The sequence below is a fragment of the Nannospalax galili genome, unplaced genomic scaffold (genome assembly GCF_000622305.1).
Source record: "Nannospalax galili isolate Female #2095 unplaced genomic scaffold, S.galili_v1.0 scaffold1250, whole genome shotgun sequence".
NCBI lineage: Eukaryota > Metazoa > Chordata > Mammalia > Rodentia > Spalacidae > Nannospalax > Nannospalax galili.
The window spans coordinates 566,209-581,626 of NW_008328704.1; the positions used below are offsets into that span (position 1 = coordinate 566,209).

Consider the following 15,418-nt stretch of genomic DNA (forward strand, 5'->3'; position numbering starts at 1 on the left):
AAGAAAATAAAAACCCTCATGTGTCAATGGGGGCTAAGCTGAGGATCTACTGGGTATTCTGGGTTTTCCAGAATATTATATTTTTTTTCTCCAGCTTACATGACATCTTACACATGTAAAGGATTACAGCAGTAGCTTTGGTAAATTTGTGTGTTTCCAGAGATTTGCACTGAAGTGTAGGACAGCGCTCAGCTGCTGAAGCTGGAGCAGGTACATGGTGGCTTTTTTAATCTGAGTATCAGCTTTATTGATAGAGTGGCTTTGGGACATTCAAAGCTGTGGCCCAGGCTTCTGCTCTCACACTTAGAATGCTCTTCCTAGCCTCAGTCCAGGCCGGAACAGGTGTCAGCACTCTGGACTGAATGCTCCAGTCAAAGCTTCCTGGTCTGTTTGCATCACATCTCCCAGGGCCTTTGGGCTTGTTGGCCAGCTGGCCAGTAACTAACAGCCAAGAGCTGACTACAGGGGCATCTGATGCTGTGGGGCGAAGCCTTCTGCCCTGAAAGGCTGCTCCCTACCCCCAAGGCCCCTGGCCCCTGTAAGGAGAGGGCCTTGATTTGGTGGATGCAGTGAGGCTCCCATGGCCCCAAGCAGCACAGCTCGTAGAACACCCAGTGTTTCAGAACAGATGAACGGCATGTAGGCGAGAGAGGGAGGTCACCCAGGCCACTTGTTTATTAGATCCCCTGCAATGTGCCAGCAGCACCCCTGAGCCCACTGCCCCATCCTGGGTGAGGACTGAGTAAGTGCTGTGGGGTCTGGGGGAGGCAGATGGGCACAAAGCCCAACCCCATTTGGGGGAAGCAGGCTGCTTTGGAGACCTGAGGATGGTGGGGGTGACCACAGTCACACAGAGAGACTAGTCCCTGGAGGGCACTACACCTCATCGCTGCCCAAGCTCTGGGAAGCCAGGTATGGGAGGGGACAGATGGGAGGGGCACAACCACAGGCAATGACAATAGCAGCAGCTGCTGAGTTGGGAGGCTTCTGCAAAACCGACCATTCGAGCACTGGGGCTGCATGCTGCAGATGTGCTCTCTGGACGCTAGTCATGGCATTTGCTGGCGATCTGCGCTACCTGTTCCTTTTTGCTTCAAGGATGTCACATGATGCTCCCTCTCATGCCAAAAGTGCACTTGGCCAGACTCTGGTGAGCAGCAGCTGCTGTGGTCCACGCAGGTTCTAAGTGGAAGCGGTGACAGCTGCTGTGGTCCACGCAGGTTCTAAGTGGAAGCGGTGACAGCTGCTGTGGTCCACGCAGGTTCTAAGTGGAAGCGGTGACACGCCTCAGCCTATAGGACAGGTGCGAGCAGGAAGCACTGCCAGTTCCTCACTGCTCACTGGACAGGGCAGAGCAGCAGCCAGGGGAGGTAGGGACGGTGACACCAGCCTGGGCCAGACTTCTGAGTGAATCATGGGATGGGAAGGTGGGGCAAAATCCCATCAGGGAGAGCCTGGGAACAGGTAGGGCAGAGATGCCACTCCAGTGGGCTCAGAGATGCAACAAAGGCCACTGGGCTTGGCCTAGACAGGGCCAGGAGACCTAGTCAACCCAAGGTGGGATGGGCAGGAGCTTGCTGGGGGCACAGCAGGGCCCAGGTCAGAAAGGAGGGGAGCGGAGTCCCCTCCTAGTCTTCCAAGTGGCCAGGTGTGGCCCAGCTGTCCCTGCAGCTGTCAGGTCTGCACTTTGATGCCAAAGTGCTTCCGGAGCTGCTCCAGGAACACAAAGGTGAGCACGGTGTGGGGGATGAGACGGATGCCGGCGGGAAAGAGGCCCTGGGTGGAGACATCAGAGATAGAGACGTGGGATCCAGGGATCCTGGCTCTGATGTCCCCTACTGCCCGCCATCCCCACTGCCCCACCCCAACACACCTTGTAAAAGGCCTGTGGTCCAAGTTTTGCTGTCTCCACCGCACAGTGGAAAACACCCTGTGAGAGACAGTGTGGAATACAGAAGGCTTCTCACTCAAAGGCACAGACAAAACCTCCGGGTGTAGGAGGGCATGGTGGCCCTGAGAACTCACAGGGGGCCAAGAGGAAAGCAGCAGCCCAATTCATGGCATCAACTGGACAACAGAGTTAAAGCCACAAAGGCAAAGCTGATGACCTGCTGTGAGAGCCAAACGGGGCTCTCAAGGCACTGGCCAGACTGACTGTGTGAAGAGCTGCTTCTGTTAACGTGTAGAAGAAATTCTGCATAAAAGAAATTAAGGCCAAAGCCCTGGAAAAGAACAAGCATTCCCATGGCCAAGTGCTACCCAGAGCTGAGCAACTGGAACAGGCCCATCCCTGAGCTCCCATGTCCTAATGGAGAGCATACACATCTCCAGGGTGAGGTCCAGGGTGAGGAGGCCCCAGCCCCAGAGCGAGGGTGGAGAGTAGGAACCCCGACCAGTCCTGCTGCTCACAGAACTGTCCTCACCTGATACTCTCCCTTGGAGTTCATCAGGCGGGTCTTCAGCACATCCAGGGGCTGACACAGGAATGTGGCACATCCGCCCTGGAGAAGGGGCTTGTCACTACATGCCTACCCACAGGCCGTCCTGAAAAAGGCCCCTGCTTTATTCCTCGGTGGCCCAGGGCTGTAGGTCCTGCGACCCCAAGAGATTGACCCATGAGCTCTCAAGGCCCTGATTCCCACACACGTGGTCACAGAGAGCCTGTACTAGGCTCACCCCCTCTGCTCCTCGGGTCACAGCCCCACCCTCGCTATGCTGGGCACTTACTGCAATGAAGCTGGCAACAAAGTGGGTGAAGATATTGTCGGACAGGTACCCGGTGCTGAGGACCAACTGCTTGGCCTGGTCATAGCAGGACAGCTGCAGAGAGGGATGGGGACAGTTATGGGCAGAATCCCTGCTCCAATGAGAGTGGGCGGGGCACCTGCTGTCACCTCTATCCTGGGCAGGCTGAAGCCAGATCCACCTGTGCACACAACCCCCTCCAGGACAGCTGCTGGCTCCCCAATTTCTAGTGCCCATTGCTGTGCTCTACAATCCCTGAGGACAGAGGTCAGCTGTTGCCTACAAGTCCTGCTCTGCACAAGAGCCATACCTGGCCCACAGTGACCAGAGCCCCTCGGCTGGATGCCATGGTCGCACCTGAGAACAGTCTCTTCAGACCCTCTGCAGGAGGAGGAAAGTGACGTCAACAACTAGCCAGCTCCCAGCCCAGCCCTCAGCCCCCACAGCACTGCACTGGCTACCCTGCTTCCTCAGGCTGCCTTTTCTGCCCCAGTGCCCCCCAAACTCCCCATGCAAAGTTCTTCTCCGCTCACCTTCACGAGCCACACGGTATAGACCATCCAGAGCATGGGCATAGCTGTTGGTGACAAAAACAGGCTACGTGGGGCTCACCTGATCCACCTGCTCTGCAGGGTCCACCCTCAGACCCCAGAAGAGCCATAGCCCCACCATAGGCCACAGAGCTCTTGCAGCAGCATCAGTGGGGCATCTCACTGGTCTATAAACCCCACCCTGGAGGAACACTCAGTAAATAACTCCTGTGGGGTCAGGCTGGTTCTGTGTGTGGGCAAAGCTTTGTTGGCCTGCTCTGCTATTTCTGAGGCTGGAAGCCCCATCTTCCCCACAGGACCCCCAGCTTGTTGTGGCTCCCACAAGGATGCCACCTGCCATTTCCTACCCCCAGCCTCCTTTCTCTTGAGTTCCATGCCCCTCACGGTCTTTGAGGCTTGGGTGTCCCTGCACTTACAGATGCCTGGCTGGGGCTGTTGTTCATCTACAAAGAGGCCCAGCCCCACCTGACATCCCTGGTGTCAGTAGGTTCCAGAAGGGTAGCCTGGGGACTAACCCTCAGCCTAGTGTGATTCTTCCCATGGGGATGAACCCAGAGCAACCATGCATGGTATATGGTCAAAAACCAGCAGCTCCCACACATACCCCACGGGCAATGTCTCAGCAGAGCTGCCCAGGGCTATCCATGGCCTGCACTTCCCCCACCCCCTAGCCACACATACCCCACAGGAGGTTAGGTCTCAGCAGAGCTGCTCAGGGCTGCCCATGGCCTGCACTTCCCCCACCCCCTAGTCACACATACCCCACAGGAGGTTAGGTCTCAGCAGAGCTGCTCAGGGCTGCCCATGGCCTGCACTTCCCCCCCCCCCTAGTCACACATACCCCACAGGAGGTTAGGTCTCAGCAGAGCTGCTCAGGGCTGCCCATGGCCTGCACTTCCCCCACCCCCTAGTCACACATACCCCACAGGAGGTTAGGTCTCAGCAGAGCTGCTCAGGGCTGCCCATGGCCTGCACTTCCCCCACCCCCCAGTCCACCCTCTACTCACCTGCGTCGCTGGTTCAGGGGCAGCTTCATGTCATTCTGCATCCTGAAACAAGAGGGCGGCAGGCAGTGGGTGGGCTGCTGGACACACACAGCCCCCCACCCCAGACTCCATGCCAGCTCACAGTCCAGGCTTCCTATCCCCTTGCTAAGTCCAGGGTAAGGGTCTGTGTGGCTTGCTTCAGGCCGAATACAGGCGGACTCCAGGGAGTGACCTGGGTAAACACTGATCTGCCTGGGGATGGGAAAGCACCTGACTTTGGGGAATGAGGGACACACACAAACCTGACATTGACCAAATCTGCTGGGGTCCCCACGAAGCCTCCAGTTAAACCTGGGGTGATACAAATGCCAGGTCCGACATGTGACGGTTCTCCGTGTGCTGGGCCCAGGCCCAACCCCTGCCCTGACTGCCCAGTGCTCACCACTGATGCCGCCCAGCAACACCTTGTTGTAGAAAGGTAGAGGCCCCTGGGTGTTCTTGGTTATGCGGTCCCGCATGGTCTCGTAGATAGCAAACCGAGTCAGGGAGTAGGTCATCTGGGGAGGGGGCCTGGCTCAGAGGACTGGGCACATCCCTTCAGCCCAGTCAACCCAAGGACACTCACTGGTCAGCTATTCCAAGGCCACTCATCCTGCGAGCAGCTTAGCTAATTCACAAACCTGGGGCTGCCATCCCCAGCCTTCCTTAGCCTCAGTTTCCCCATCTGAAAGTGGAAGACAGATACTGGTGGCCCACGCCCACCCTGCGGTCACTGGGTCTAGGAGGTAGCTAGAACTCCCTGAGACTCCTTCATAGGCCTGAGCCCTGAGAAGCTGATTTCAGGATGAGAAAAAAGAGGTTTGTGGTAAGAAGACCTAGAAGGGAGCAGAGGCCTGTGCACACACCTGTCTGCATAACGAGGCACTCAGGCCATTGTAGAGCGCCAGGATTCCATCCGTGCGCACCACCTGCAGCGCCATGCCCGTCATGCGCATCTTCACCTCCTGCTGAGTCTGCAGGTGCACCTGTGGCACAGGCAGGGGTGTGTCATGTCCACGCAGAGCAGGGCCCTGACCTCCTAGTCACGAGGTGGCAGAGACAAGCTGGCAATAAGGCTGTTGCCTGAGCCCCCAGGCCATCCCTGATGAGGTCTTTCCAGGTCCTACAACGACTGTGGGGGCACTGTACTATCAGCACTCTGCTTAGTGGTGAGGAAATGAAGGCAGGCGCAGGAGAGATGTTCCTAAGGGTGTGCAGCTGGGGACTCCATCCCAGGCCTATAACTTGTTCCCTTTTTAATTTACAGCAGTGACAATCACTGTTCTCAGAGCCTTGACCCAATCCCAACCCTGCCTCAGTGGCCTAAGTTCAGGCTCAGGATCCCTGCTCCTGAGCACTCCTGTGCCCTGACCCCTTTCCACAGCCAGGTCCACATGTGACATGTGACAAGCACAGTCACTCTCATGAATAAAAAGGATGGAACAGCAGAGGTGGTGAGGACAGAGAGGGCCCAGTGCTCGGCAACAGGGGCATTATCCTCTAGTATGTGGACCAGGGAGAACAGAGTCTGGGATCATCCAGGACAGCAGCCCCTGTGCAATTGAAGTCCAAGCCAGGGTAAAGCAGACACACTGGGGAGTTTCAAAAACACATTTTCTAAACAAGCACAGTGACTCAGGCATGTAATCCCAGCACGCAGGTGACTGAGGCTGGAGAATCATGACTTTGAGCCCATCTTGAGACACATAGTGAGATCCTGTCTTACAAAAACAAATTCCACACAATTCTTCAAATGGTCTCCCAGAGCAGTTTTCATTAAATCCTGTTCACAGTCTACCCAGTGGCTGGGCACTAACCACTGTTCATTTGCATGGGGACAAAGGTGCCCATGCTTCTGGGGCAGGCTCCTTTGATCCTCTAGGCATCATCCCACAGCAGCAACGTTTGAGTGGGGGTGGGGTGCAGAAGCAGTGCTGCCCAAAGGGGCCTTGGGCAATGGACAACCCTGGTACTCTAGGTCATCGCGTGTCAATACCCTGGGTGCTGACTGGGAGGGGGGTGACTGTGAGGCCTCCAGGACCCATCCCAGGTCAGCCATCCAGTCTGGACCAAGGGTACATCCAGAAGAGTAAAGAAAACAGTCTCAAGAAGCCCCTCCCAAAACAAATCATGCTTTTGGCTTGATCATGCCACTGTCTGGCACTGACCGATGATGCAGGACATTCCCCGGACAAGTGAGCTTTCAGTCCCCATCTGTACCTGGTAGCTGCATTCTTATTAATTAGAAGAGCCCATTTGGAACGGAGATGCAAGTTTAAAATCCCTGCACTTGAGGGGAGGAGGCTGGGGGCCCAAGGAGTTCAAAGCCAGCTTTGGCTAACATAGTTAAGTTCCAGGCTAGTCAGGCCTCTAAGAGACCCCGTTGGAAAATAAATGAAAAAAAGAAAAGAAAAAAGAAAGCCACCCCCCCCCCGCTTATGAAATACAGGTCCCCCAGCCTAGTGGTCGTCCCTGATGCATTAGAAAATGCCTGAGGCTAGACCACCAACTCAGACCACAGGGGCCAATCCCAGGTAGGGACTGAGAAGGAGGTGGCCATGACTGCCAACAGGACACCGGGAGCAGGCCAGACCCCCTGGGTAGATTGGGTAGAGCTCAGGCCCTTTCTCTGCGGTGCGGTGAGACTGTCAACAATTCCCTCGGCTGGCCCCGGGGAACAAGGGGAGGATGTCTTATTCTGTCCTGTAACGCACTTTTCTTTTTCTTTTCTTTTCTGTTTTTTTCTCATTTCCTGTGCCGAGCTGTCCTTTCTTACTGGGGAACAAGGGGAGGATGTCTTATTCTGTCCTGTAACGCACTTTTCTTTTCTGTTTTTTTCTCATTTCCTGTGCCGAGCTGTCCTTTCTTACCAGGCGGAGGAGTTACATGCATCTTAGACATGTACCATCTTAGCTAAAACATTTCAAGGTCTCTTGGCGCTTCCTAACATTCCTCCCGGTGACCACACACCACGCACCTAACTCCACTCCCAGCTTTTAACCCGACAGGAGAGTCGTCCAGTGCTTGGGGCCGGGAAATGGCCCAGCGCTGGAGCTCGACAGCCATCCGCTAGGACGGGGGGCGGGTGGACAGCCGGCGGCGAAGCTGAGGATCGGGGCGTCCTCCCTTGGCTGTCACGCCGGGGCCCATCCGCAGGGGTCCCCGGGGGTCGGCGCCACCGCCGCGGGCCGCAGCAGGCCCCAGCCAGGCGGAGGAGGCAGGGCGCCGGAGCGCCGGCAGGCGTGGGCGGCGCCGGCCACTGTCGCCGGGTGCGCGGCCGGAAGGCGTCCTCGGCCAGGAGCAGCCTTACCTTGAGCAGGTCCAGCGGGTGCGTGCAGCAGGCGGCCCCGCAGGAGGCCAGCCCCCCGAAGTACCAGCGCGACGCGCGTGCCTCGGCCATGTCCGAGCAGCCGCGACCCGGCCTGACCCCGGCCCGCCCTGAAACCGCGGCCGTGGCCGCCCGACGCCGGGTTCAATGTGCCACCGAGCGCCCGCGCCTGGGGCAGCCAATGCGCCCGCGCGGCCCGGGGGCGGGGCCTAGCAGACTCTGCCCCCCGACGGGGCGGGGCCTCGAATGACTCCGCCCCACACCTTAAAGCGGCCGCTGCGAGGGCCAGAGCTGAGAGCCCGGGGGTCCAGCCCGCCGGAGGTCCAGCCCGCGGCCACCTCCTCTCCCCAGATTGTGGCTCGAATCGCGGATCCGAAGTCATTCGGTCAGTCCCCAGCTCCGCAGGAGGCCGGGTACCTACCAGCACCCTCCAGCTCTGGCCTCAACCTAACTTGCACCCTGGTGCTGACTCGTGTGTCACCAGGCAAAGGACATGTGCTGCAACCGTGGACGTCGGCCCCCCATCCCCCACGATGGCCCAACACCCGTCCTGCTGTCGGGGGGAATGGAAACCTTCTTGGGGCCAGCTTGCTAATTTAAATAGAAACCAGGGACAAAAAGCTCTTAGTGAAGGCTAGCAGCACTCCTCCCCCACAGGCGGACACCCAGGGAGTTTCCAGCCAAGTGCAGCTCAGCTCAGGCCTTGCCGTGGACACACAGCCCTAGGCAGCCACTGAGGAGGCTGAATCCTTCAGAGTTACAGGCCTAGGCTCCTGGAAGGCAGCTCCAGTCTGCATGATCCCAACAGAAGCCCATGTCCACTTAGCTTCCTGCTCTCATCCTCAAACAATGGGCAGAGAAGTCCAGGTGTGCTCCTGGCCCAAGCATGCATCTGCTGGGCAAGGTAAACTCGAATCCCAAGGCTGCTTTAAGCCTGGCTACACAGACAAAGGGGCCTGTGTCCTGCAGCTCTGGTTTGGCCACTGCCGCAACAGGAAACACCGAGGATATAACTCCAGGTCCCTGATCCTACTGGACACCCACATGGAGTACCCAGGTCCCCTGATCCTACTGGACACCCACATGGAGTACCCAGGTCCCCTGATCCTACTGGACACCCACATGGAGTACCCAGGTCCCTGATCCTACTGGACACCCACATGGAGTACCCAGGTCCTCTGATCCTACTGGACACCCAGGTAGAGCATCCAGCCCTACCCTGAGGGCCTAACTTTGCAAGTTACCAGCAGGGTGTGGTGCAAACCTTGCCATCTTCTGGTCGTTTGGGAAGGAGCAGGTGGTGTCTTCTAGAATCCCAGGTGGCCTTCCATACTGATGCCCATCCATCTTCATGGTACCAAGGCCACATGAATGCAGGATCTCCTGTTTTCTCACTTGGGGCTGTGCACTCTGGAGAGAGCTGCCCACAGCAAGGATCTTGGGGCTACCCCACACACCTAGTCCATGTCCCTCATTTCCTTTCCCACAGCAGGTAGAAGCAGCATTCAAGCTTTGGGGCCAGGCAGGTCTCTAGGTGCCAATACCTGTGGGCCTGCTAACCCACATCCCATGACCCTGAAATTAGCCACCATGGACTGTGGGGGCGGGGGGACAGGACAGACAGGACTGCTGTCTGCAGGGTTGATGTGTGAGCATGGAAGCAGCCCCTGGGCTTGGGAGTGTGAACCATGCACACCAGCTCTACCCAGGGACTGGGGCACTAGGCAGATATAGGTAGGCACAGCAAAAGCCAGAGGAATAAAAAAATGCCGTCACACCACTGAGGCCTGGTGCTCAGCAAGGAAGTCGCTTTCATGGATAACGCACTGGAAACTCCTTTGAGGATGGGAGAACCTAGAGGCACTGGACTAAGGATTAGGGTACAGGAGGTCCCTGACAACTCCCAGAAACTTCCAAACCAAGTGAGTGGCCTCCTTACCTAGGGCACCCAGACTCTGCAATACAGAGTGCAGGGCACAAGGCTGCTTCCATAGTGCCAAGCACATCAGTCTGATCACAGTGTTATAAAGATGGAGATGACCAGGCCACAGGTATGTTTGTGGGTATTGCCTGCCCCTCTCTAAGACCTCTGTTCATGGGAGAAAGCTTACAAGGTGCAGAACAAAGACCAGCTCCAAATGGGAAGGGCAGGCCAGGAGCTGAGGGAACTAAAGCCTTTTTCTTTTCTTATAATTCATTTTATTGTTGAGACAGGGTCTCTCTGAGACCAGGTTAGCCTCAAGCTCTGAGAGTGACCTGCCTCTGCCCCAAGTGTTGGTATTAAAAGGTATGTCACAGTGCCTGCCAAGTCTACTTTTGACAGTCTTACCATGTAGCTCAGGTTGGCCTCCAACTGTTCTGCTGACCCTGATATTGGGAAGGCATTGCTTACACACACAGCTATTGATGGGATACACATAACTTGGAACAGGTGGAGGAATGCTGGGGTAACCAGCACCATCAAGGGGCCTGGGAATGAGCGACCTGGAAGTGCTGGGGATAGAATCTGGGGTGGAAAACACACCAGCTGCATGCTCTGCAATCAAGCAGCACCCCCAGGGTCCAGGGCTGTCTTTGAATTTCTAAGAGCATGGTCAGGAGAGCAACCACAAAACACTGAGAATCCCAGGGATGAGCACCAACTTCCAGTGGGATCTGCTGGTGGGCTGGAATGAGGATAATCCAATGATCTGAGGTCAAGCGCATCCCACCTTTGAGTAGCTACCCGCAGAAGTTCAGGCCTGGCATTACTGAATACTGATGAGACTCTGACCATGGTTGAGATGGATTAAGGGTCCAGCCTGGGGCCTACCCATGAGCTCATGATCTGTGCCAAGGGTCAGCAGGAACCAGGCCACCTGGCAGCTACCTCTGGAGGGGAGGACGCGGATACGCTTCTGGGGAATCATTAGCCAGAACATTGTGGCCACTGGTAGCCTGCATGTCAGTCAGGGACACTATAAGACCCACAGCTGGGTGAGGTTGTCAGGCAGTCCTCTTCTGGTGAGCACAGTGCCCTCTTCTGGTCTCTCATAAAAGTTCTCCCAACAGTGGACTGGAGGTCAGCAAGTACTTTGTGCCCACACACTTCTTGAGTTTCTAGTTAAAGGCCAAATTAATCAAGAATCTACTCTTCCTCCTCTAGGCTCTGCTGAGGGTCCCAGGGGAAAGACCCATGATTATTTTAGACAGACCCGTCCTGTACCAGCTACTCCATACAGGGGGTGACCCAACCCACAATTGGTCAGGGATCTTCCAGGCCACCTCCCAAACCCCTTCAGCAACCCTGTAGTCCCCCAGAATCCCAATTTACAAGATTCAGTATATTCTTCCCCTCCCACACCACCCTTGCCATGGGCACTAGGGACAACTGCACAGCTCCCACACACCCCAGCTGGGGGCTATGCTGCCCCCTGCTGGACCCAAGATTGTCTTGGTTCCTTAGGCTAGTACTGTACTGTTATTTTGATCTTTTTGAGACAAGGTCTCCCTGTAGCCCCAGCTGGCCTGGAACTCACTATGTAGACCAGGGAGGCTTCAATCTTACAGAAATTCACCTGCCTATCTCCTGAGTGTTGGGATTAAAGGGGTATGCCACCACGCCTGGCTCTGTTACTTTAAAACCACAGTACCTAAACACAGACATTCCCATCCCAATCCCGGAGTGTCTCCCCCATGGCCCTATACTGTGTGTGGATGAAACCTGCTGTGGGGTACCAGAGGACAGGCCCTGCACAAAAGCAAGTGGTGAATGGCTGCTGACCCTCAAACATCTCCAAAAGGGAAGAGGCACAGGGGCAAAAGCAGCCTGGGGAAGGCCCAGGCCATCCACACGACCCCAAGTAGCCCTGTATACCACCAGTCCTGGGCATACACACCACTGCACACGCCCAGCCTGAACAGTGTATTTTCTCAGCAGCCACCAGAGAGGTGTGTTCACTTGGAAAGTTCCCAAGGCAATTCTGTGAGTGCTCTGCACAAGCTGGGGCTGCCCCTCCCCCATCACAGGAGGTCCATCCTGTGCCTCTCCCAGGAGGACTCCGTCACTAGCGCCAGTAGCTGTTGCTCCCAACACACCACCTGGGAGCAAAGCAGGGGTGAGCGGGCCTTTGCCCAGGTCCCAGGGACCCCAGTCCACAAGTCCTCGGAGCTGAGGGGGGGTCACTCCAGAACGACGGTGCCGCCGACCGCTTCCAAGGCTGCTTTGATCTTTTCAGCCTCAGCTTTGGCGACATTTGCTTTGATTTCCTGGGGCAGGGATTCCACCAGCTTCTTGGCCTGTCAGAGACAGAGAAGTCAGAAACTTAGGTGCTTGGGTTGCCACAACCAAGCCCACCCGAGAAAGGACCACTGCCCAGGATCATGGGGAAGAGGGCTCTCAGATGCAGGAGTCCCACCTGGACAAGATTTATGCCCTGGACATAGTTCTTGATTTCCTTGATCAGTTTCACTTTGTCCACAGGATTTGCCTCTGTCAGTCGGACAGTGAAGTGTGTCCGCTCTTTCTTTGTGGGGATATCTTCTTCTGCTGCCTTAGGGAACAGAAAATGAAGAGGCAAAGTGAGGAAGGATAGAATGAGACTGCCTACCAGGACATGCAGGTAGGGTGCAAGAGAGGCCCAGCTGTACTCTCCACAAAGCTACACCAAACAAGACATCCTGTAACCAGTGGGAACATTCTGTGTATCAGACCCAAAGCTCTTTTTCTTTTTTTGTCTTTTTGGGACAGGGTCTTTCTGTAGCCTCAGCTGTCCTGGAACTATGTAGACCAGGCTGGCCTTGAACTCACGAAGATCTGCCTGCCTCTGCCTCCCAAGTGCTGGGATTAAAGGCGTGCGCCACCACGCCCAGTGCTCTTTCCTTTTTTTGAGGCAAGGTCTCCCTGTAGCTCCAGCCCCAGTCACACTATGTAAGCTAGGCTGGCCTTGATCTCACAGAGATCTGCCTGCAAGCTCCAGGCCAAGTGAGACTGTGTCTCAAAGTAAGGTAGATGGGCCTCTGGCTTCCATGTGAACACAGGTGCACAGGCAACAACCAAACAAATTATTGTAATTTATGAGGCAGGGAGAGTAATAACTTTGTGGATAATACAAGGTTAAGGACAATCACAGGGCCACCCCAGTCCTCAGCCAACACAAGTTTATGTGTCAATAATGACAACTGTTTTAAAGCTCCACTCTTGTCAGTAATCCACAGTGGGGCAGGTATGTCCATGGTACTCCCCATCTGATGTAGAGATCCAGCGCCACTGGGCTCTGTGCCCTAAATCTTGGGCAGCTCTAGGTTGGGTCTGCCGCCTGGTTCTTTCTCAAAACCACTCCACCTCAAGACAGTCCTACAGCAATCCTACCCATGCTTCAAATGTTTGGCTTGAATCTAATCAGCTTTTAAAATCACTTTATGACGATTCTCCCCCACACCCCCCAATGTGAAGGAGTTTCGGCAGGACCCAGATGAAAGACTCACTCATCAAACTTCAGCTCAGCCCACCAGGGGCTTGAGACCCCCTTCTGGCCTCCCACAGGACAGGCAGATGCATGTTAGACAAGCATTTTAGCAGGACATTCTCAATCCCTTCTCCCTTCCTCAGTAGTACTTGTAACACTGTACTGTTTGACGTAATGTTTCTTCCCTTTAGATGACTGCCTGTTTTATTCTATAAGAAACAGGTCTACCCACCAACAAGAGAGCTCAGAAGATAAAAGCAAAAGCCTGTTTGATCCTCAGAACACTTTGTGGAAGGAAAGCACCAACTCCTGAAAGTTTTCTTCTGACCTCCAGACACATGGGTATACCCACAGCATTACAATGAAAATTAAAAAAAATAAAAGAAAAAGAAACAAGGTCTTGAATACCCTTGGCAGAGGAGTTCCTAGAGGTCTGCAGGGAAACCAAACAGACCCACAAGGCAGGACCAAGAGAACTGTGCCACATATTCTCCAGACCAATAACTGGCTGGGTGCGCACACCTTTAATCCCAGCACTGGGGAGGCAGAGGCAGGTGGATCTTTGTGAGTTCAAGGCCAGCCTGGTCTACACAGTGAGTTCCCAGGCCAGCTGGAGATACAGGGAGACCCTGCCCCAAAATGACTAAAAATAAAAAAGAAATGCCTCTTTCTGTGGCTTAGGCTCACCTGGGGGGTGGTGGCAGCTGCTGCTCCTGCACCAGGGATGGCACCAGGCATCACACCACCCATGGGCATGAGGCTGACATCCTGGATCTTCAAAGTTTTCTGCAGGACAGAGAAATTTCAGTGGTTGGCTGTCACACCTCTAATGCACTAACTGAGGGACAGGCTTGGCTAGTCCTGGCATCTAGGAAAACAAACTCAGTAATTTACCAAACTCCCAAAATATACCCAGAAAAGATAGGGACCTCTGACCCTGGATTGGCAAATTATCAAACTCTGAAAACATAAACAGCAGACAGGGACCTTAACCCCTGGTCTGTGTAGAACTCTCCCAATACCTTCAGGAGCTCGTTGAGGTCTGAGATCTCCAGGAGCGTGAGGCTGGCAATATCCTGAACCAGTTGCTGGATCTTGGGGGGATATTCCTTGGGAGCATTATCCAGGGGTGCACCGGCGAGCGCCTCACCCCTCCGGTGGCTGCTGCTTCTCAACTGCCGCGCCACACAGACACTGGGCACCTGCTGCCTAGAACCCCATGCAAACAGTCATCAGACCGGAGGGAAACACGGGATGTGGACTCGGGGCGGAAGGTGGTGGTGGTGGGAGACACTAGTGGCCCATGTGCTCAGGTCGGCCACCAGTGGGGCCTGAAGCCATCAGCCATGTTAGGTAAGGAGGCTTCCAGGCTTCCCTAGATTCCTCCAAGTGCCCAGGATCCCAGGTAACCACGCTGGTAATCCTACCCGAAATGGCAGGCTTTCTGGTTGAATGAAATAACGTCAGCCTGCGGGTGCATTCTGCTGCAGCCGGGCTTCCGAGCGCCGCCCCGGGCTGCGCCGCCGCCCACATCAGCGGGTCTCCGCGGCGGGGACGCTGGGGACCGAGGGGTCCGACCGCCCAAGGTCGCCGGGGCCCAGCCGCCTCTCCCCGCCCCGCCGGCCCGGCAGCGCAGGGGGGGGCCACGACCGCCGCCCCTCGCCCGGGTTCTGCCCTGGCCCGCCACCCGGCCCCAGCGCTCCGGACTGGTACCTGGCGAGGCGGAGCGCGGCGCCCCGCAGCCCGAGCCGCGGCCCCCAGAGGCGGCAGGCGGCCGCCGGCAGCATCGCTCCGCAGGCGGGAAGGGCACACGCGGCTCCCTGCGGAAGCGGCGCTCTAGCCCAGAGCAGGCGAGCTGGCCGGCCGCTCTAGCCGCCGGTCCTCCAGGCACTCGAACTGACGCGCTGCGTGAGCAGCCGCCTGGCCTGCCAGGATTGGCTCCCGGGATGACGCGCCTAGTGCCGCGCAGGCGCAATGGGGGCGGGAGCCTGGGGCCGCCAGGTGCTTCTTCCTCCGGCCTCGGGGACTGCGGGGTAGAGCCGGTCGCCGAGGGTCCGCGGAACCCGCGCCGTAGCCCTTGCGCCTCCAAGAGCGGAGGCTCGGGTTCCCCGAAAACCACGCGCCCGGTCCACTGTCCTAGACCTGGGGCCGGCCCTTGGAGGCCCCTGTGGCGGGCGGGGACGGGGACCTTTCCGGGGTCAGCCACAGGCTCGGCGCGGGAGCGGGGAGGTGAAGCAGCTGGTCCCGGCTTGAGTGGCCCCACCAGCTGTCAGGCTGAGGGGTTCTCCAGGTGAAGCGTCACTCGGGGGTTTGGAGCCAGTA

At 56.5% G+C, this 15,418-nt stretch overlaps 2 protein-coding genes across 3 annotated transcripts; both read right to left on the reverse strand.

The window, feature by feature from the left end:
* Positions 1-649: 649 nt before the first annotated feature.
* Positions 650-7,837, reverse strand: Slc25a10 (solute carrier family 25 member 10). Of its 2 annotated transcripts, XM_008828473.3 has the most exons (11): positions 7,632-7,725; positions 5,188-5,307; positions 4,725-4,839; positions 4,585-4,633; positions 4,304-4,345; positions 3,279-3,322; positions 3,056-3,126; positions 2,728-2,820; positions 2,424-2,501; positions 1,874-1,930; positions 650-1,776 (listed from the first exon to the last, which is right to left on the reverse strand). In XM_008828473.3, exons 1-11 carry the CDS (start codon positions 7,719-7,721, stop codon positions 1,675-1,677), a joined length of 861 nt encoding a protein of 286 aa, XP_008826695.1. In that variant the 5' UTR covers positions 7,722-7,725; the 3' UTR covers positions 650-1,674. The 2 variants fall into 2 exon arrangements, with proteins under 2 accessions (XP_008826695.1, XP_029417054.1); XM_029561194.1 differs by lacking the exons at positions 650-1,776; positions 1,874-1,930 and adding an exon at positions 1,931-2,067 and having other exon boundaries at positions 7,632-7,837.
* A 3,701-nt stretch (positions 7,838-11,538) lies between these two features.
* Mrpl12 (mitochondrial ribosomal protein L12) lies at positions 11,539-14,961 on the reverse strand. The gene is made up of 5 exons (XM_008828497.3): positions 14,810-14,961; positions 14,119-14,305; positions 13,784-13,882; positions 12,047-12,181; positions 11,539-11,927 (listed from the first exon to the last, which is right to left on the reverse strand). The coding sequence occupies exons 1-5, from the start codon at positions 14,881-14,883 to the stop codon at positions 11,811-11,813; spliced, it is 612 nt and encodes a 203-aa protein (XP_008826719.1). The 5' UTR covers positions 14,884-14,961; the 3' UTR covers positions 11,539-11,810.
* Between the last annotated feature and the right edge of the window lie 457 nt (positions 14,962-15,418).